Source organism: Dermacentor variabilis, chromosome 2 (assembly GCF_050947875.1).
Source record: "Dermacentor variabilis isolate Ectoservices chromosome 2, ASM5094787v1, whole genome shotgun sequence".
NCBI classification, from domain to species: Eukaryota; Metazoa; Arthropoda; class Arachnida; order Ixodida; family Ixodidae; genus Dermacentor; species Dermacentor variabilis.
The window spans coordinates 102,015,204-102,032,254 of NC_134569.1; the positions used below are offsets into that span (position 1 = coordinate 102,015,204).

Below are 17,051 nucleotides of genomic sequence, written 5' to 3' on the forward strand. Positions count from 1 at the left end.
TGGAAAAAGGACCCTACATTGTAATTTATTAACCCAATTTTCCTCCTTTTTTTTCGTAGTTTAAGATTCGGGGCCAACGATAACCTCGGAAATGATGCAAGTTTGCGGGTTCTCAGTGTGCGATGCTTCTCTTTTTTTTTTTTTGTGGAACTAACATAGCAGACAGAAAATACTACTTTCTATGCAATAGCTTTCAGCAACGCCGGAATAGCTGTAAAATAATTGTTCAGCCAAGCTAGGTGTGTCGAAGCAGACAGATTTATAGCTGATAAAAAGAAAGACTTTATATTTGTGCTACCTCGGTGGTGTAACCGGTCCGTCCAAAATATGTGCTAGCTTGCGTCTAAGCAAGAGATAAGCGAGCCCGTATACGCGAATTACTTCCCACGCCACCTGTGTTGTCCTAAAGTGGTGAGCAGTGGCCGGACAAGGAATGTCTCTGAAGAAAACGCCTCGACAAGGGCACACGTCTTCATCAGGCTCCAACAATTCGGATCCAGCGACATTCCCTGTTCGACCACTGCTCATCTTTTCGAACATCCATCTTCCTGCAAACTTCTGCCTTGTCTGCGTTGTTCTAATAACTTTTGTAGCAGTTAATACGTAGTGCTCGCCGTGTTCCAGCGCTCATTTTTTTACGCTTAGCATGAAAACTACAATAAACGAGACGTGACATGGGCAGGCTGTTTCCCAACACTGTGCGACTTTTGCGACCAGATCGAACGAAGGTTCATTGCAGCAGCCTTGGCGGAAGCAACAAGTGCAATAATGATATCCCAGGGGCGTGTAAGCTGTGCACCATGGCGCCAGGCATAATGGCGTATGAGATCGCACATATTAAGCAGCTTTCTAAATTTGACTTCTCTCTTTCTCTCTCTTTAGTAGTATTGCTATGGTGGAGAATATCGTAAATGAAAAAAATGGTATCTGCTGCGTCTAGCTACAAGGGTGGAAAAACAACAACTCGAGGTCATGTTCGCTTCAAACAAGCCAATTGTTGCATGTGACAAGCCTCGGAGGACTCGAAAGAAATGGGATGACGGGTTTGGCTAAATTGTGTAAATGCGACGAGTTTATTGCCAGTGGTTTTTCAAATGATAGGAATTCTTCACTGACGCAGAAACACAATTTTTGCACTAATCTTAACTAGGCTGTCAAAGCAGTCTTCACAGCACGGCTTTCAAATAGTCAGCCAAATAACGAGATTTTGCCAAAATGTCACCCGCGCTATTTTTTCAGCGGAGCTGTTATACGCTAGATTGTGGCAGTGTGTGCGCGTAGGAAAGAAAAGTGGCGGCCACCCCAGAGATTGAAGAGCTAAAGCATAAAGCAAAATCCTATCGCCGGGTATGTCTCAGCTGCGTTTAATCGCGAGAAGTGTCAAAGCGTATAGTGATAAAAAGATATCGTAATAAAGAAAGTAAAACCGTAAGAGACACCGCTTTATATGGATTCCGGTTTGACATCGCGGGCTCTATATGCAAACCACGCAACCTCATCTCAGTTGTCTTCCACGTGTGCAATGTGTAGGACGGGTCTGGTGAGGACTGCAAAAGAACAGCGCGCCTACGAAGAACACCGTCGTGAACAGAAGCTGGCGACGACGGGTGGCACACGTAATGCGGACGAAGATCGTGCTGCAAACGCCAAGCGTATGCAGGTTTAGTTAAATCACCCCTACCGACTCCACTACCATCGTAATTGTGGGTGACATCAACATAGGCGTGTCTTGGCCAGACGGAAAGTGCTTCGTGTCGTTTTTCTCGGAAAGGTTCGGCATGCAATGTGTGGGGTTCTCACACCCATGCTCTTGGGACAAAGGAACGACAACACAGTAGTACGAACAATCACAAGGGCATTTATTGCACCTTTCATAGATCAATGCCTGCTAGCCGAGTTGTTATCCACAAAACATGCCGATGGGCGCGTGACAAATCTAGAAGTCCGGCTCACCGCGACCGGATAGCGAGCGAATATGTTCGCCCCATGCTGGATCCCAACGCCTGGTCGTTCGCGTGTACGGTCACGCGAACGGTGGCGCGTTCCAAGGCGGCCACGCGAGACGGTCTCGCAGAAGAATGGATCGGCGCACGCGCGGCACGGCACGTCCGCACTGCTTGCTGTCCCGAACCCAAGAGGAAGCGCCTTGTCTTTCGGCGCCCAAGTAACCCCGCCTGTCGGCGGCGTTAGCAGTGCACCACTCGCACCATCTCTCGTACTGCGCCTCAACCACTCCGACCGCAGCGGGCGCCAGGCCACGCGGCGAAGCCGGATTACAGGAGACGCGCTATGCGGGAAAAACATATCAGGGGACGCGCGAGAGTCGCGCATCCCCACAAATGTTACACAAACATCAGTGTGTCCACGACGCGTCATCGATCGTGCATAGACCTCACATTGGCCGAGAACCTTTCCAGCGACGCCACAGAGCCACTAGTTTTATGATCGCTACGATAGCGATCATAAAGCGATAGTCACCTTGGTTACCAAATAATAAATCCAAAAAAGCAAGCAAAAGGAGGTTAAAAGCAAAAAATAAACAAAACATTGAGCATGCAATTGAATAAAACAAAAAAAGTCGTGAATAAACGAAATTTATTGTGGTATGTGTCTTATATATTGAAATCAACATATTTATTTTCAACATATTTAGCACCATGTATGCAGCTCCGCAGGTCATCCGCCCTCACAGAGTGGAATGGTTCTGAATTGTTTTCTCATATGGCAGTGTCTAGTATTTGTCACCAAACTTACAAAACTGTTTTTTGCGATAACCAGCTCGGTTACATTTCCTTTTATCTCCCTTCATTCCTCGTTGCGAAACACAGCAGCGATTTCGCAGGCTTCGGTGAACGAATGTCAGAGAAGTGGTTCTTGAAGGGATAAGGAAAGGTTGACGCTGTTTTCTGTAGCCCTTCCGGGAGCACGGCTCAGCGTCAACGAATGTCACCGACATCCGTCATCTCACCTTCATGTCCACGTTCCCCCTTCCCTTGCGCAGAGTAGCAGACTAGAGCGCGCTAGCTCAGGCCTACCTGTCTGCCTTTTTTCAAATGAAAATTTTTTCCTAAAGGAACTCGTCAAGTAGGTCACTGTATCTTTATTTAGCTCGATCGTGCACAGGAAACCGAAGTGAAGCACATGCGATCACTGCAAGACGAGAAACAATTCGCCGAATTGGAATTAAATAAAAAACAAACAGTCACCGTGGGAGTGGCCCACGCGTCATCCACCTGCGCACGCCAATATTGGCCCACGAGGCAACGCCATCAGTCCATCTTTGCGCACCCAAGTGCAATACTACGGCGATGAATGTTCTTCTGTCTCTTACCAGATATGCTTTCCTTCATAAAGGGCAGCAGCAGGCGGCGTGGTTACTCGCAACTCCCCACAGGAACTCAATATTATCTCACAGATAGATGTGTCTGCAGAGTTATCGTTCGGAGCACGAGCTGCATAGATGCTTGAGCACGGAGCACAGGAAACGAGTTGTGATGGCAGTGTTTGTGGCGCCGCATAGGAGTGAAGCGATGTAGACCTCACCAGCCGTGGCAGACTGCAGATACGGGAAGTTTCACCTCACGGCATTGTAAACTGTTGCCACGACCGACTCATCGTTATCGAAGGCCCTGTTGACTGCTGGCTGACCTGTGACCGGCATTTTCTTGTGGAAGGACAAGACTCCTCGCCTGCGGACAAAAAGAAAAAAAATACGGGAGACGGCACGCAACAGTACCAAGCTAAGCACAACCTAGTTTACAAATTATGTTGAATAAGCAAAATAGGACTTCACTAGCATGTTCGTGCACCGAAGGTCTAGTCTTACACATAATAGCTGCTGCTTGTACGAACATATTGGTCAACGCCGAATAGATTCTTACGCTTGCTGGGCGTAATTAATGAAGTTTATTGGCTCAAACTTGGACTGAAACGCAAAGATGACTTGCAGTGCGAAGTGCTTTATTGAAAATGAACTTTTTATTCAATAATCGGTGGTAGGTGTGATCTTTTGAATGTTCATAACTTTATCGAAATTCGCCCTTCCGGGTGATATATATCGTTTGGCTAGCTGAAACTACGGATATTTTTGCGTTGAAACCGTGTGCTTAGATTTAGGTGCACGTTAAAGAACCTTAGGTGGTCGAAATTTCCAGAGTCCTCCACTACGGCGTGCCTCATAATCAGAAAGTGGTTTTGGCACGTAAAACCCCAAATATTATTATTATTTTGCGTTGAAACTTCGGATATTCAAAGATGTCCAGACCAATGAGTAGCGGAAGCAATTATTTAAAACAAATTATTTTAGAAAAATAAGGAGGCCTTCCCTGAACGGCAATTGTTCAAGATATGCGTAGCATTTTATGGCGATAAGTGTGGTGCGGCATGTGTTGTGCGAAGTAATGATTTGTGTGGGGGTTATGCTGATGTAGTATGCATCATATGTACATATGCAGGAGTGCGACGATTAATATACACATATTTACATTGCCGAAGATATACATTCCGCACCACGCCGACCTCCATATATACAGAGTGTTTCAGCTAACTTTAGCCAGAGCTTAAAAAACATGCCGATGCACTCTAAGACGACGACACCAAATGCATTTTTCTCACTTTTGTATGTAGTGTGTCACGCTATGTTTTGTATGTTGCTTAATTATATAATTAGTCAAGATTAATTAACCAACTTTTGAAGCAACGAAGTTAGGCAAATATTTCTAACTATTAAGTATTTGTGTTTTTCAGCTTACTGCGGATGGTCCGCGAAATAAAAAAAATTACCATGTCACATACCTACTTGCGCGCCGTGTTTGTAGTGCAGCCAAACTGTCCGCGTACAAACGACATAGCATATAGCAGGACGTGATGCAGCTAAAAGGCGACAGGGCAGTGACGAAAGTGTTGGCTGCGCAATTTGCGCCAGCGATCTGCTTCCCTCGCGGCGGTTCATGATAGCGATAAGCAAACGCAGCGACAGCGCATCCGGCTAAATTCTATGTTCGTTTGTGCGCCTATCGCTTGGGAGTATAGTGCAATCACGGCATGCATTCGGGCATGTCGCGTGGCGTCTTTTTTTTTGTTTGTGTGTATTTCGCAAGCATCGGCAGTAAGCTGAAAAACACTCATACTTTTAGATAGAAAGAGAAGAACTGTTTATTCGGACGTTTTGCAAACCGCTCTGCAACTTTCTAATTGGAATTGTTTTCCTAGCTTCGTTGCTTCAGAAGTATGCTAATTAATCTTGACTAATTATCTAATTAGGCAAAATACAAAATATGGCGTGACACACTACATATAAAGGTGAACAACATGCATTTGGTCGTGTCGTCTTAGAGCGTATTGGCATATCTTTAATATCTGGCTAAAGTTAGCTAAAACAACCCACACTACGTTTTAAAACCTATGTTGAGTATGCACCCGGGACTAGCCCATGGCTATGGGTCCAGTAATGCTTTCATATTTTGTAAAATATGTTGTAAATAATGAATGAATGAATGCTGCACATATCTTCGGAAGTTCTCGTTCAGTGAGTTTCCAGTTGGCAATGGCCGGCGCGGCATAACCGATGCCGTCATAGGCAGCGGAGGGGAGGTGGGGGGGACGACTGCGTGTGCATGCGTAATTAATGCACGAGTGACGCATCCTCCCGTTTTGGTTTCCCTTTAGCCACCTTCCGTGCACTGGTCGTGTGTTTACCAGGGCGTCTAATACAACTTGCGATCCCCCATTCAGTATAAGCTTAGGCATTTCTGGCCTGCATTTAACTCCTCCCGTCTACCGATAGCATACATGGGAACGGCGAAAGCGGAGGGGCTCGTTGAATGTTTTGCGTCGACGCGCCCATCGTTAACGCGGACAAGGGGTCGTTTGTCACTTCACTCTGGTTGGCATCTATCAACTGCACACTCAATGCGGTTGAAGTGTGCACTCTCGGGCTGTACTGGGAAAGGTGTTTTCTGGCCTCACATGGAATTTTTCGACCGACTTCTCATCTAATGACATACATTAACGCTATCGATGACTTGTACTCATTTAGTCGTCGTCGCCGCTGTTGAAAACAGTGTTAATGGCGAATGTACCACTCATGGAAAAGTTATTGCCTAAGCTAGTCTCTGTTGGAAACTCCAAGCGAGTTTTTGCCGCAGATGTCAGCGTCGCCGTGAAGTTCCGTATATATTCAGGCATATATATGCTATATAGCATGCCATGATAAACGATATGTGGTATTTGCGGGTTATATTTCCACGCTATTCTGTCTCCAAAATGGCTCATACCAGATATTAAATTCTTGACAATATTATTCCTCAGAATTTTGAGAATGGCCCACAAACGAAATGTCATGAAACAATCATGAAGCAGAACACCGACAGCACATGCCTCTTATTTTAAATCTTCTCAGACTTAAAAATTAAAAGTGCGAAAGAATAACGGAGCGCAAACCTGAAAAGAACTTAACTTTATTGGCTCCTGTGCTTACTGCATTCGGGATCGACCCAGGAAAGAAGTTAGACACGTACCCGTTACGGAAAAGAGGGGTAAAGTCGCTAAGAAAGACGTTGGCTTTAATTAGTAAACCTAAGTGAAATTGTCCGATGGCAGTGATTCAAACAGTGGACCCCTAGCACAACAGCTCGCTTTTACGTAGCTTACGTTTACTTGAATTCACACTGACGCTACAGCTACGAGCCTTACACTTCCTGTGATATTCTGATATACTATCGCATTCATTGCTTCGCCCTTACGGTGAAACAGATTTTCTTTCTCTTTACTTGCCGACGATCAAGTTGAGGCATAGAATAGAATGGGCGGGCGCCGCAGCGGCATCCAAGGGAACAGATATAGAAGAAAGCATTTGCCGTTCCAGCTCTATAGGCCTGTACAGTCACTGCATCGGCAGGCCATTGGAGCGACCGCTATGGTGGCAAGTAAGTAACTGGTTCCCTGCTCTCTCTACAACCGCCTTGCAAGACTTTCCGATGTCCCTTGACATCAAATTCTATAGCGTCATGCTCCCTTGAACGCCGTCATCCCCGTCTTAGCTGACAGGTCACCAGTGGTGAACAATTCGTCTTTGACATGTGGAGCACACGGCAGTCAGGGAAGCAAAGGCACAGTGCGTAGTGCTGTCATCGTGTTTTCCCTCGACTTTAAAACATTTGCAGTTCTCACTTCTGCTTTCGAAGCTTCAAGGCGAAAAAAACCTGCCACCTGCTTAACTGGTGCGACGCGTACGAATTCAGTGCACGTCTATGAAGCATTGCTAGCTGAAACATAGTCCCCCACCAATAAATGCGTTGACCGAGTGACATGTTATGTTTGTATTTTCCTCAGTTTTTGTTCCACTATCTTTTTAGGGTTTTCATAGATGGATGGATGCAAACAACTTTATTACAAATCCGACAAAGTTTAACGACCCGGGCTCAGGTCTCCGAGAAAGGGACTTCGAGGCCTTGCCTCGTCGCCGCCTCTCAGGCCCGCTGGGCTGCCCGCTCTTGTGTATTGAGGTTGGAGCTGCGCAGAACGGCGGCCCACTTCGGCGCAAGAGCCTCCGGAGCTACTGCCATTTTAGCTGATGTAACAGGACGCTCCCACAACATGTGCGAGAGCGTCACTCTGGTTCCCTGACATAACTTGCAGAGAGCACACGGGTATTGAGCGGGGAAAATGTGCCGCAATCGCACCGGACTGGGGAAAGTGTGTGTCTGCAGTTGTCGCCAAACGACTACCTTGCGACGTCTCAGTTTGGGGTGAGGTGGGAACACTATCCGCCTGCCTAGGTTATAGTGGTTGGTGATATCATTGTATCTGAATAAGGGTTCTTGCGTGTTTCCAACCAGGAGATCCGAACTCGAAGAGGGGGTATCCACCTCTGCGCGGCGGGTCAGTTCTCGCGCAGATGGTCGCGCCTCGTTGCTGATGGAAGGTCGGAACCGATATCGCCGAAGCTGAATCGCGTCTCTGATTTCTTACTGTGCGTGTGCGTTTGCACTGCCTACAGTTATATTCACAATTCCAACGACAAGCTACAATAGGTTGCCAACTCAGGAATGCAACAAAAATTACCACAGAAGCAAACAAATCAAGAAGTGCTGTTTTAGATCACCCACCTAGACCAGATACGGCCACGTAAGATGTTGAAAAGCTCGAAAGTATGACTCCGCTGCTGGGACCTAAGGAAGCTCAGCGTAAGGAGAAGCTTGGGATGTAAAGGCGCGATGGACCTTTTTACTTCTTCAGAGGACAAGACCAAGTGCGAAAAAATTTTCAGACGTATACCTCTGGGCTGTTTAATGGATTTCGTGTTCGATAGAAAGTCAAAGAAATCTGTTCGTCTGCACGCTATCAATAAATCCTCTTTTCATGTTTGCATAACTGTTCACGCATTCCACTACGCATGAGGTGCGACAAAACTTCGCACGCCAACGCATACTGGCAATACGCGACAGGGGGGCGTCCCCCCCCCTCCATAGATCCGCTAGTGCCTCATGGTTACCATTCTATTCCTGTTATATCAGGAGAATGATTGTTACCTGAACTCATTGAACTTTGTTTGTTTGTTTGTTTGTTTGTTTGTTTGTTTGTTTGTTTGTTTGTTTGTTTGTCTGTTTGCTGGTGTTACTTTAATGCTTTGTAGCCGCTCCCCTATTCAATGCCTGATGGCCCTGAGTGTACTATAAATAAATAAATGTATCAATTTATTATCTAATTAATTATTGAAATATAAATAAACGTATCTAATCATGTACAACGACCAGAAAAGTCCACGGCTTCGTTGTAAAAGTGACGCCACACACCTTCGTTTGTTTGGTGACTCGTCCTGTGTGGTATCTTCTGCATCTCTAGTGAACAGAGGGCAGAACCACAGGCCCTGATCGCGGCCGAAGCGCTCGCCGTCCTCAATGGTCTGCGGCATGGCCGTCCCTACTGTCTCCGGCAGAAAGAAGACCAGCACGCTGCCGAGCAAAGCTAGGCAGCCCATCACCAGCATCGGCAAGTACTCATCCAGTTCAGCCTGAAAGAGCAGCACAAAAAGGAAAAGTCCATATCTGCAACGTGCTAACTCAAAGCGGTCGGCACACGCCTCACATAGGTTGAGAGAGCATGTCTGTCATAGGTCAGGAGAAGTAACCTCGTATCGGGTCATTTTAGTGGATCAAGAATAGCAGGGTATGGTGTCTATAAAATGCAAATCGAGGCCGTCGGAGCTCATCGAAGCTGCACTGAGGTGGTAGTGACCAACGGTTCATGCTTGTCGGAAGAATAAGGCGAAATCATAAGAAGGACGGAAACATGACAGGTATTGTTATTATTATATTAGCGCAGATGTAAAATAAGCAATGCTAGTCAAAAGACATCGAATGGTTGTCGAAAAATATCAAGGCGTGCTAAAGGTTTGCTATGAAGCGTAAAATTTAAACGCTGCGAAGAGGGTGTCTATGCAGAATTACGCTGTCCTTGCTCTAAACACAGCCGCAGCAAAATGGTAAACCGTGGCACTGGGCTCACAAGAAACGCAGAAAAGGGGGCCCGATGGGCAAGACAAATACTTCACTGAGGTGGCAGTTTGGGCTTGACAGACTTGACACTTTGGACTTGAAGGCGTAACAGGAGACAGCTGGTTGTGAGGTAACGCCAAGTGTGTCCAGTCACAGCTTCTTTTGTCCTCATTCGTGGCGCGCTGCGCATACTGCTCGTAATTAATCCCTAACAAGGCCAAATGGCCACTTTGGCCAATATGCATATGTTTTTTTTTTTTAGCGAAGTTTTCTTTGCCTCTTCTCGCGACTTTCCGGCAGCGTGTGCAGCAGCTGCTGCTGCTGTGGTCTTGCTCACACGCGCTGCTGGGTTTCTCGCAACGCCACCATATGGCGCTCGCCTCCACGCATGCTGGCCGGCGCCGAGATGCGTGATTAATTGAATTGCGTGTAGCCCCATAATGAAATTAAGCTTTAACACTTCTGCCGCGACGCGATGTGCCATCTGAGGCAATGATAATGCTCAACCCTCTCAGAGAATTTGAATAATGACGTCCAACAACGCCTCAAACAAACACGTATCCTTGTGTGTGCGTGGCCTACGCAGACAAACAGCAGTGTTGCACGCAAGGTAACGTTTAACACCAACTCATCACTGTCGTATTAGACAAACTCTGAAGAAATGACACATTCGCCGCCAACATCACCGCTAATTATCATCAGTCGAAGCAAACGGCATATAGAGCTTCGCTTTCAAGCTTTCTGTACATGTATATTTTCTTTTTGGAGTCAGTCGTTTCTGTAACAGTGTATCTCTGAAATGTCCCCCCCCCCCCAACTATAACGCCCTTGTGGCGCTGCAGGTATTCGAATAAATAAAAAAATCCGCAGTGCGTGGGATCTGCAGATATTTTTTTTCTTTACCATGCACGCAGCAGCATACCGTCAGACAGCATGCTCGAACGCAGATGCTAGTGAACAATGCCGAGAAGGATGTATAAAGTATTGTGGTATAAATAGTGGCAAAAGCATCTTCGCACATGAAGACCATGAGATCGTTCGACTTCATTACGAAATTATGGCGAAGCCATCCTCGCTCCTGAAGGCCATGACGTCGTTCGACTCCATTAAGAAATCATGGTGAAACTATCCTCGTACATGAAAACCATGACATCGTTCGACTTCATTACAAAATCGTAGCGAAACCAGCCTCGCGCTTCAAGCACATGACATCCTTCGACTTCATTACGAAATCGTGGCGAAACCATCTTCGCCCTTGAAGACTATGACATTGTTCGAATTTATTACGAAATCATGGCGAAACCATCCTCGCACTTGAAGACTATGACATTGTTCGACTTCGTTCAGAATACTGCTTCTGGCTCTATTGAAGTTCGGCACGAGTAAACAGCTGTATTTTCTATCCTCATTAACACGTCAACATTTCTTGCCCAGAAGTAGTATGTGTTATATTATTTTCCTTTTTCCTTCTTTTTTTTTTTCACTGGGCATTTTTCTGTACCACTGGCCGAACGTTCAGAGGGATGGCAACTACAGAGTATATTACAGTCCGGGACAACCGATAACAATGCAACGGCAAATGCACGACTGCTCAACTCAAAGGGAATTTGAATAGCCGCGCCACCCAATTACGTTCGCTCATTTCGACGGAGTCACAGTGAAGGGGAACTTTTTTTTCAACATTGGTGTCCCTCGAGAACTTTGTTTGGAGCGCGGGGAAAAAGGTGGAAGGTGCACTGATTTCTTAAATGGGCCGCCCAGCGTTGTGCTGAATTTCCTGATTCAGCGCATTTGTGTCTCGGCACTAACACTGTAGAGATCGTACCAGGGAGGCGACCTGTGCACCGAGCAGTCCACCAGCGTCTCCGAGCAGCCTCTGAAGAAGCACGGCGCGACCGCGGACGATGGTGGGGAATACTTCCGACGCCATCTGGTACGTGATGTTGTAGCCGCCGGCGAACGCCATAATGAGCATGGTCGCCATCACGAGCGTCCAAGTGGCCGACTCTGCAAGGTTAATGCCAGCAACAGGAAAATAAGGAGCGTTAGCACTGCCGCAAAAACAATGGCCCCATAATCTGATCGTTTATTACCAGAGGAAAATGGAGTTTCTTAAGCGGTTATAATGACATCGTAGCAGTCAGGTATCTGGCTATAAAAAGCCTACTTAGAGCATTAAAACATTTGAGAGGACATAGCTGATACGCTAGTTATGATCGCAAAATTAGAATTGCATTGCTTATGATGTGTCAGATATTCTTCTCCCAGTACTTGTGCAAGAAATTCGTGTTTTTCGGCCTTATGCGTAATCTTTTTGCGTCATGGTCGCGTTCTAATAGTTACTTGCTTAAATCCAAAGTAGCGCCGGATTAGTGCTTCAGACATTCTGTGAGTGCATGTATTTTTATTCATTCACTAATTTATTTTTGTTCTTGCTGCTGCTGCTTCTACTGCAACTATTACATGCTTCAGTTGCGACAAGAAATCAGAGAAGCAAGCATGGCTTTTATCCCACTGCGCCAGAGAACGCCCGCCTTCTAATGTGATGACGACACTCACCGCTCCTGAGTAGCCACATGATGAGGCAGACAGTGCCACCGATGAGTATAAAAATAGAATTCGGCCAGCGTCGTCCAAGCTTGTCCAGCGAAGAGATGCATATGATGTTCACGGGCAACTCGCATGCGATGGCGATCGAGTACGTTGAGTATATGTTCAGGCCAAGCCGTCCCAGCTCCAGGGTGGTCACGTTGTAGCACATGCAAACTATAAACCTGGATGTAGCGTATGAAATGCAACCAGGCATGTGTTTTATTTTGGTATTCTTTTACTAGGGGCGTGGCATTCACGATGCAGTGTCAATGAAGGCGTAGGAGTCACACGTTGGCTTCAGTTTGACACTTTGGAAGCTATTAATATCACACTTCCTTCTTCTGTATCACTCGCAACAGAACTTACGGAAAAAAGTATATTGAACACGACGAATCCCTGGGTTTAAAATCACTTTAGCTATTGGTCAACCCATGACACGCTTCCAATGCACCTCATGATCACCACTAAAGCGAAATCTTGCGCTCAGAAAAAAAATAAAGCAGAGGCACGTCATAACGAAAAAGCTATTTTACAAGCTGCAATTGAACACTTGTTATGAAATCGCAATGCGGTTAGCAAAATGCACTGGTGTGTCTAGTGCGTAAAAGATCTTGCGTCCACATACCAGCCAAGGTATATTAGCACCATGATCTTTCTGATGTTAGGCGACTTGAGCATCAGCAGAGTGCCTTTCCAGAAGCTCGGAGGCTCCTCAGCGGCGGCCTGGTTCTGCACATCGCTGGCTGTCTTCTGCAAGTCGCACAATGGTAGACAGGAGCAAATAATTAATGCCTGTTTTGTGGGGAAAGTACTGAAACAAAGTAACACTGGTAGGCTACTTAAATATTCTCGCGCTAGCGCCACTTCCTAACGTTATGCATGGTGTGCTTTATCAGTTTTATAATCAGAACAGAAGCCCAAACACCGAAACATTTCGCAATCGGCAGGCTTATTACAGCGAAGCTGTTTATGTCTAGGGTTCCGAGCCTTTTTCGCGTTCGTCAACAAATCTGTGTGAACAAAAACTATCATTAGCGATGGCTCGTGCTACTGCTCGCGCGTTCGTCGTCGTCTTCTGCCACTGCTGGTTCCGTTGCCGCTCATATTATGCGAGCCTTCCCATACTGCCCCTCGCTCTGCGAAGGCGCTGACGGCACTGGCCCATTGCCAGTCGGTGTGGTGATTTCGGTCATAAATTATTCGCCTCAATATATCACTCGCGACTTTGTCGTCGCCTTCGTCTACAGCTGGCTCCGATGCCGCTCACCATGGAAGCGTTCCCGTAACGGCTGCTGGCGTAAATCGCACATGAAGAAACAACTTGCTGCAGGTGCGGAACGATCCCGCGTCTTCGCATTACGCGTGCGCTGCTCTACCAATTGAGCTACCGTGGTGCCGTTTTCCCATCAACTTTCCGGAGTACTCATGTGTTACTACTATAACTAACTCTGGGAGTGATAGCCAGCTCCACCACTCACAAACCTTGACGGCGAATGTGGAGCATCCTTTCTGCCGCAGGCGTAGAGTACGTGATCTTTTCGGGTGAAGGCAACTGGTCTATAAACCCACACGTGCTACCTGAAGACATCAGTGCTTCTGGATTCGAAACCCTCGTTATGTAATGAACGAGAAGAAGGGGGGGGGGGGGGGGGTTAACCAAGGGGCCCGATTTTATTAATTATACCATAAGAAGCCAACAAACAAAGACACCAAAGACAACACAGGGGAAATTACTTGTACTTACTTGTCTAAAATAAAAAAAATTATAAAGTAATGGAATGGCAAGTGGATTACAAAACAACCTGCCGCAGGTGGGGAACGATCCCACGCCTTTGCATTACGCGTGCGATGCTTTACCAATGGAGTTACCGCGGCGACGTCTTCCCATCCACTTTCTGGGGTATTTATGAGTTACTACTACAACTAACCCTGGGAGTGTTTGATGGCTTTTTTTTTTATATTGCTACGAAATAGCCACCGCAGTGCGGCTGCACTGAAGAAGGGGAAGACGACGTGGACCCGCGTCGCCATTTTGGCCTTCCGTTAGCTTCCTCTAAATAAATTGTATATAGCATTGGGCTACAGCTACACGTAACAATATGATTAATAAAAGACGGGCCCCTCGGTTAACCTTCTTTCTTCTCGTTCATTACACAATGAGGGTCTCGAATCCGGCAACATTGATGCCTTCAGGTAGCATGTATGGGTTTATTGACCAGTTGTTCTCACCCGAAAAGATCACGTACTCGTGACGCCTGCGGCATAAAGGAAGTTACACATCCGCCACCAAGGTTTCTGAGTGGTGGCGCTGGCTAACACTCCCCGGGCTAGTTCTAGTAGTAACCCATAAATGCCCCAGAAAGTGTGCGGGAAGTTAGCGCCGGTGGTAGCTCAATTGGTAGAGCACCGCACGCGTAATGCGAAGACGTGGGATCATTCCCCACCTCAGGGAAGTTGTTTTTTCATTTACTTTCAATTCCAATTGTTTATCATTTCTTTATTTTCAATAAATAAGTATAAGTAATTTCCCTTGTGTTGTCCTTGGTGTCCTTGTTTGCTGGCTTCTTATGATAGAGTGGGTGAATTGTGGCATAAACATAGCTCCCACTTCTTAAAAGTTTCCCTACTAGTCTACTAGTATATAATTTTCGATATGCTGCTTCGATAGCTGTTTAAAAAGAACTCAATAGCAGGGGGAAAGGTGACTGCCACATAAAGAGTACGCCTATCCGCGTGGCGTTTTATTGATGTCAATTTTTCTTAGCAACCTTAGGGACCATATTCAGAATCAAGATGCTATACTGTGCGAATCGCACACAAGCCTTCACACTGCGCGCCTAAATGTTTCAGTGTGTTATAATTGAAAAAAAAATTATCCAATGTTCTCGAAGCGGTAAGGCATTCTTAATGTTTCCGCGACTGGGCGTACGTAATAACATGTCAGTGTTGCTGAACTCTGAGTGACAGGCTAAGCGTTATAGAGTCTCACGCACCTACAACGATATGACCGCTACAATGAAGCATTGACGATATCCTTTCAGAATGCGTATCTCTCAAATGCGTTGCGAACGCTTCTACAACGAAGATCACTACAACAGATTTGCCTGTAAAACGAAGGAACATAGGCTTCTCCAGCGGCTGCTTTGTTGCTTTACGACGAAGGTCACGTGATGGGGCCACCACTGCGCTCCACAGACTCCGCTCATTTGCGCTCCGTGCTAGCGCTAACGGTGGCGCTATAGCCACGCACTTGAAAAGGGTGCCGATGTAAGCGAGCGTTACAATCCTGCGGCCCTGCTCCTGGAATTTCTCACTTCGTACGCTGAATGTAACACAGAAGCGGGCGCGAAGGCTGACGAATGCGTCGCAGATGATGACGATGTTATAATGTACTACTAACTCGCGACCGACGACGTCGTCAAGGCCATCTAGAGCCGTAAAATTATCGACTCATTGGACTAATTATCTTTTGAATTCATCTCAATTAAAGGCTTTTCGGTCTCTTGTTGAACGGGCTTAGTTTTTCAACTGTCAGTAGTAGGGTGCGCGATTTTTAAAACAAAATGTAAGTATAACGAACCATCTTGGAGATCTCAAGCACTTCGTTAAGAGGGCGTTTGTCTGTATTGCAACGTACAGAAGGGTCGGTATGAGCCCTCCGAAGAGCACAACATTCGGCCAACCTTCATGGCTTATGATGACAAAAAAAGAACGGGGGGGGGGGGGGGGGGAGAGATGGGACCCATGCAGATGCGGGCTTTTCAGAGTTAACAAGCAGAATAATTATCTTTTTATGTAGCCAAGTGACTTGTGGAAATGTGCAATGTCTCTTGCGAGTACTTTCTTCTTTTAACTCTTTCAGTTTTCGCAGACGGGTCTATCTATTAGTTAAAGAAATATATAAGACATTATCAGAAGGTCATATTTATTAAGTTGCACCTTAAAAATTCACGATATTGTTAGAGAAAAGACGGGGAATGCGAAAGATGGAAATTCAAGACGATGAGCGAAACGTTGTTCACGTTTTGCTCACGATATTGTTAGCACACTTGCGTTGATTTTTAGACTGTCAATGGTTTTTTAGGTTGTCACGATATAGGAAAGGCAGTCAGGACGGCGCTGGTACTCCTGTCCCTTTTTTTATTTCTGCGCGGGCAGTTGCAGCAAGCCAGCCTCCATTTCACGACGATAGCTGTACGACTGGTGTTTTGCACCACCTATTCGCCATATGGGTTTCGCAACATCGCAACAACACATTTCATGTTTGTGTGACAGGAACTCAAAAAATCGGAGGCTCTCCGTCAGTTACGCTGCGAATTGTGCAGTGATCACTGCGTATAGGAAGCCATTTTAGTGTACATTACCTTACATTCGTATGCTGCTGAGATAACGCGTTTTCACTCCATGTTCGTATCTCTTCTATTTCCCTTAAAAATTGATGTGCAATAAAAGGCTGTTGGATTCACCTGTACAAATTTTGCCGCATTGTAATGGGGTTATCGTGAAGGACAAATTCGGCGTGATATTAAAGAAGAGAAAAAAAAGGAAGCTTCAGGATAAGAAAATATTCGTCACGGCAGAACTGACAGCTAATGTAAGCAGGTCTTCGGAAGGATGTCCCTGATTTAAATAGCCGTTGAAGTTTTTTGACAAGGTGTGGCCAAGTCGACTACAGCTGAAGTTAAAGGAGTGATTGCTGCAAAATCATGCACTCGAATTGCCCGAATCTGAAGTCAGTGATTTACATATTGAGGACGAAAATCAGGCTAGTGTGCTTGACTATTAAACAGAAATCAGCCCAATAATCATGCTATAAGAGCTCGGTTCTCCAGCATGGCACAAATAATTATGTAATCATTTAATTGGGCTACTTAAAGACATGCCTAATTCCAGTGTCCCGTCGCGGAGTAAAAGCGGTGGTACGGTAGTCACTGGTACTGATCGCATCGTATAACAAGCATT

At 46.0% G+C, this 17,051-nt stretch overlaps 1 protein-coding gene across 1 annotated transcript in view; it reads right to left on the bottom strand.

Annotated features, from left to right (window-relative positions):
- Positions 1-3,085: 3,085 nt before the first annotated feature.
- Positions 3,086-17,051, bottom strand: part of LOC142570388 (solute carrier family 22 member 7-like) — a 38,999-nt gene continuing 25,033 nt past the window's right edge. Inside the window, exons 7-11 of the mRNA XM_075678776.1 lie at positions 12,715-12,881; positions 12,057-12,271; positions 11,323-11,504; positions 8,796-9,013; positions 3,086-3,689 (exon numbers count right to left, since the gene is read on the bottom strand). Coding sequence (XP_075534891.1) covers positions 3,575-3,689; positions 8,796-9,013; positions 11,323-11,504; positions 12,057-12,271; positions 12,715-12,881 — 897 coding nt within the window. The 3' untranslated portion in view covers positions 3,086-3,574. The remainder of the gene's footprint in view (positions 3,690-8,795; positions 9,014-11,322; positions 11,505-12,056; positions 12,272-12,714; positions 12,882-17,051) is intronic.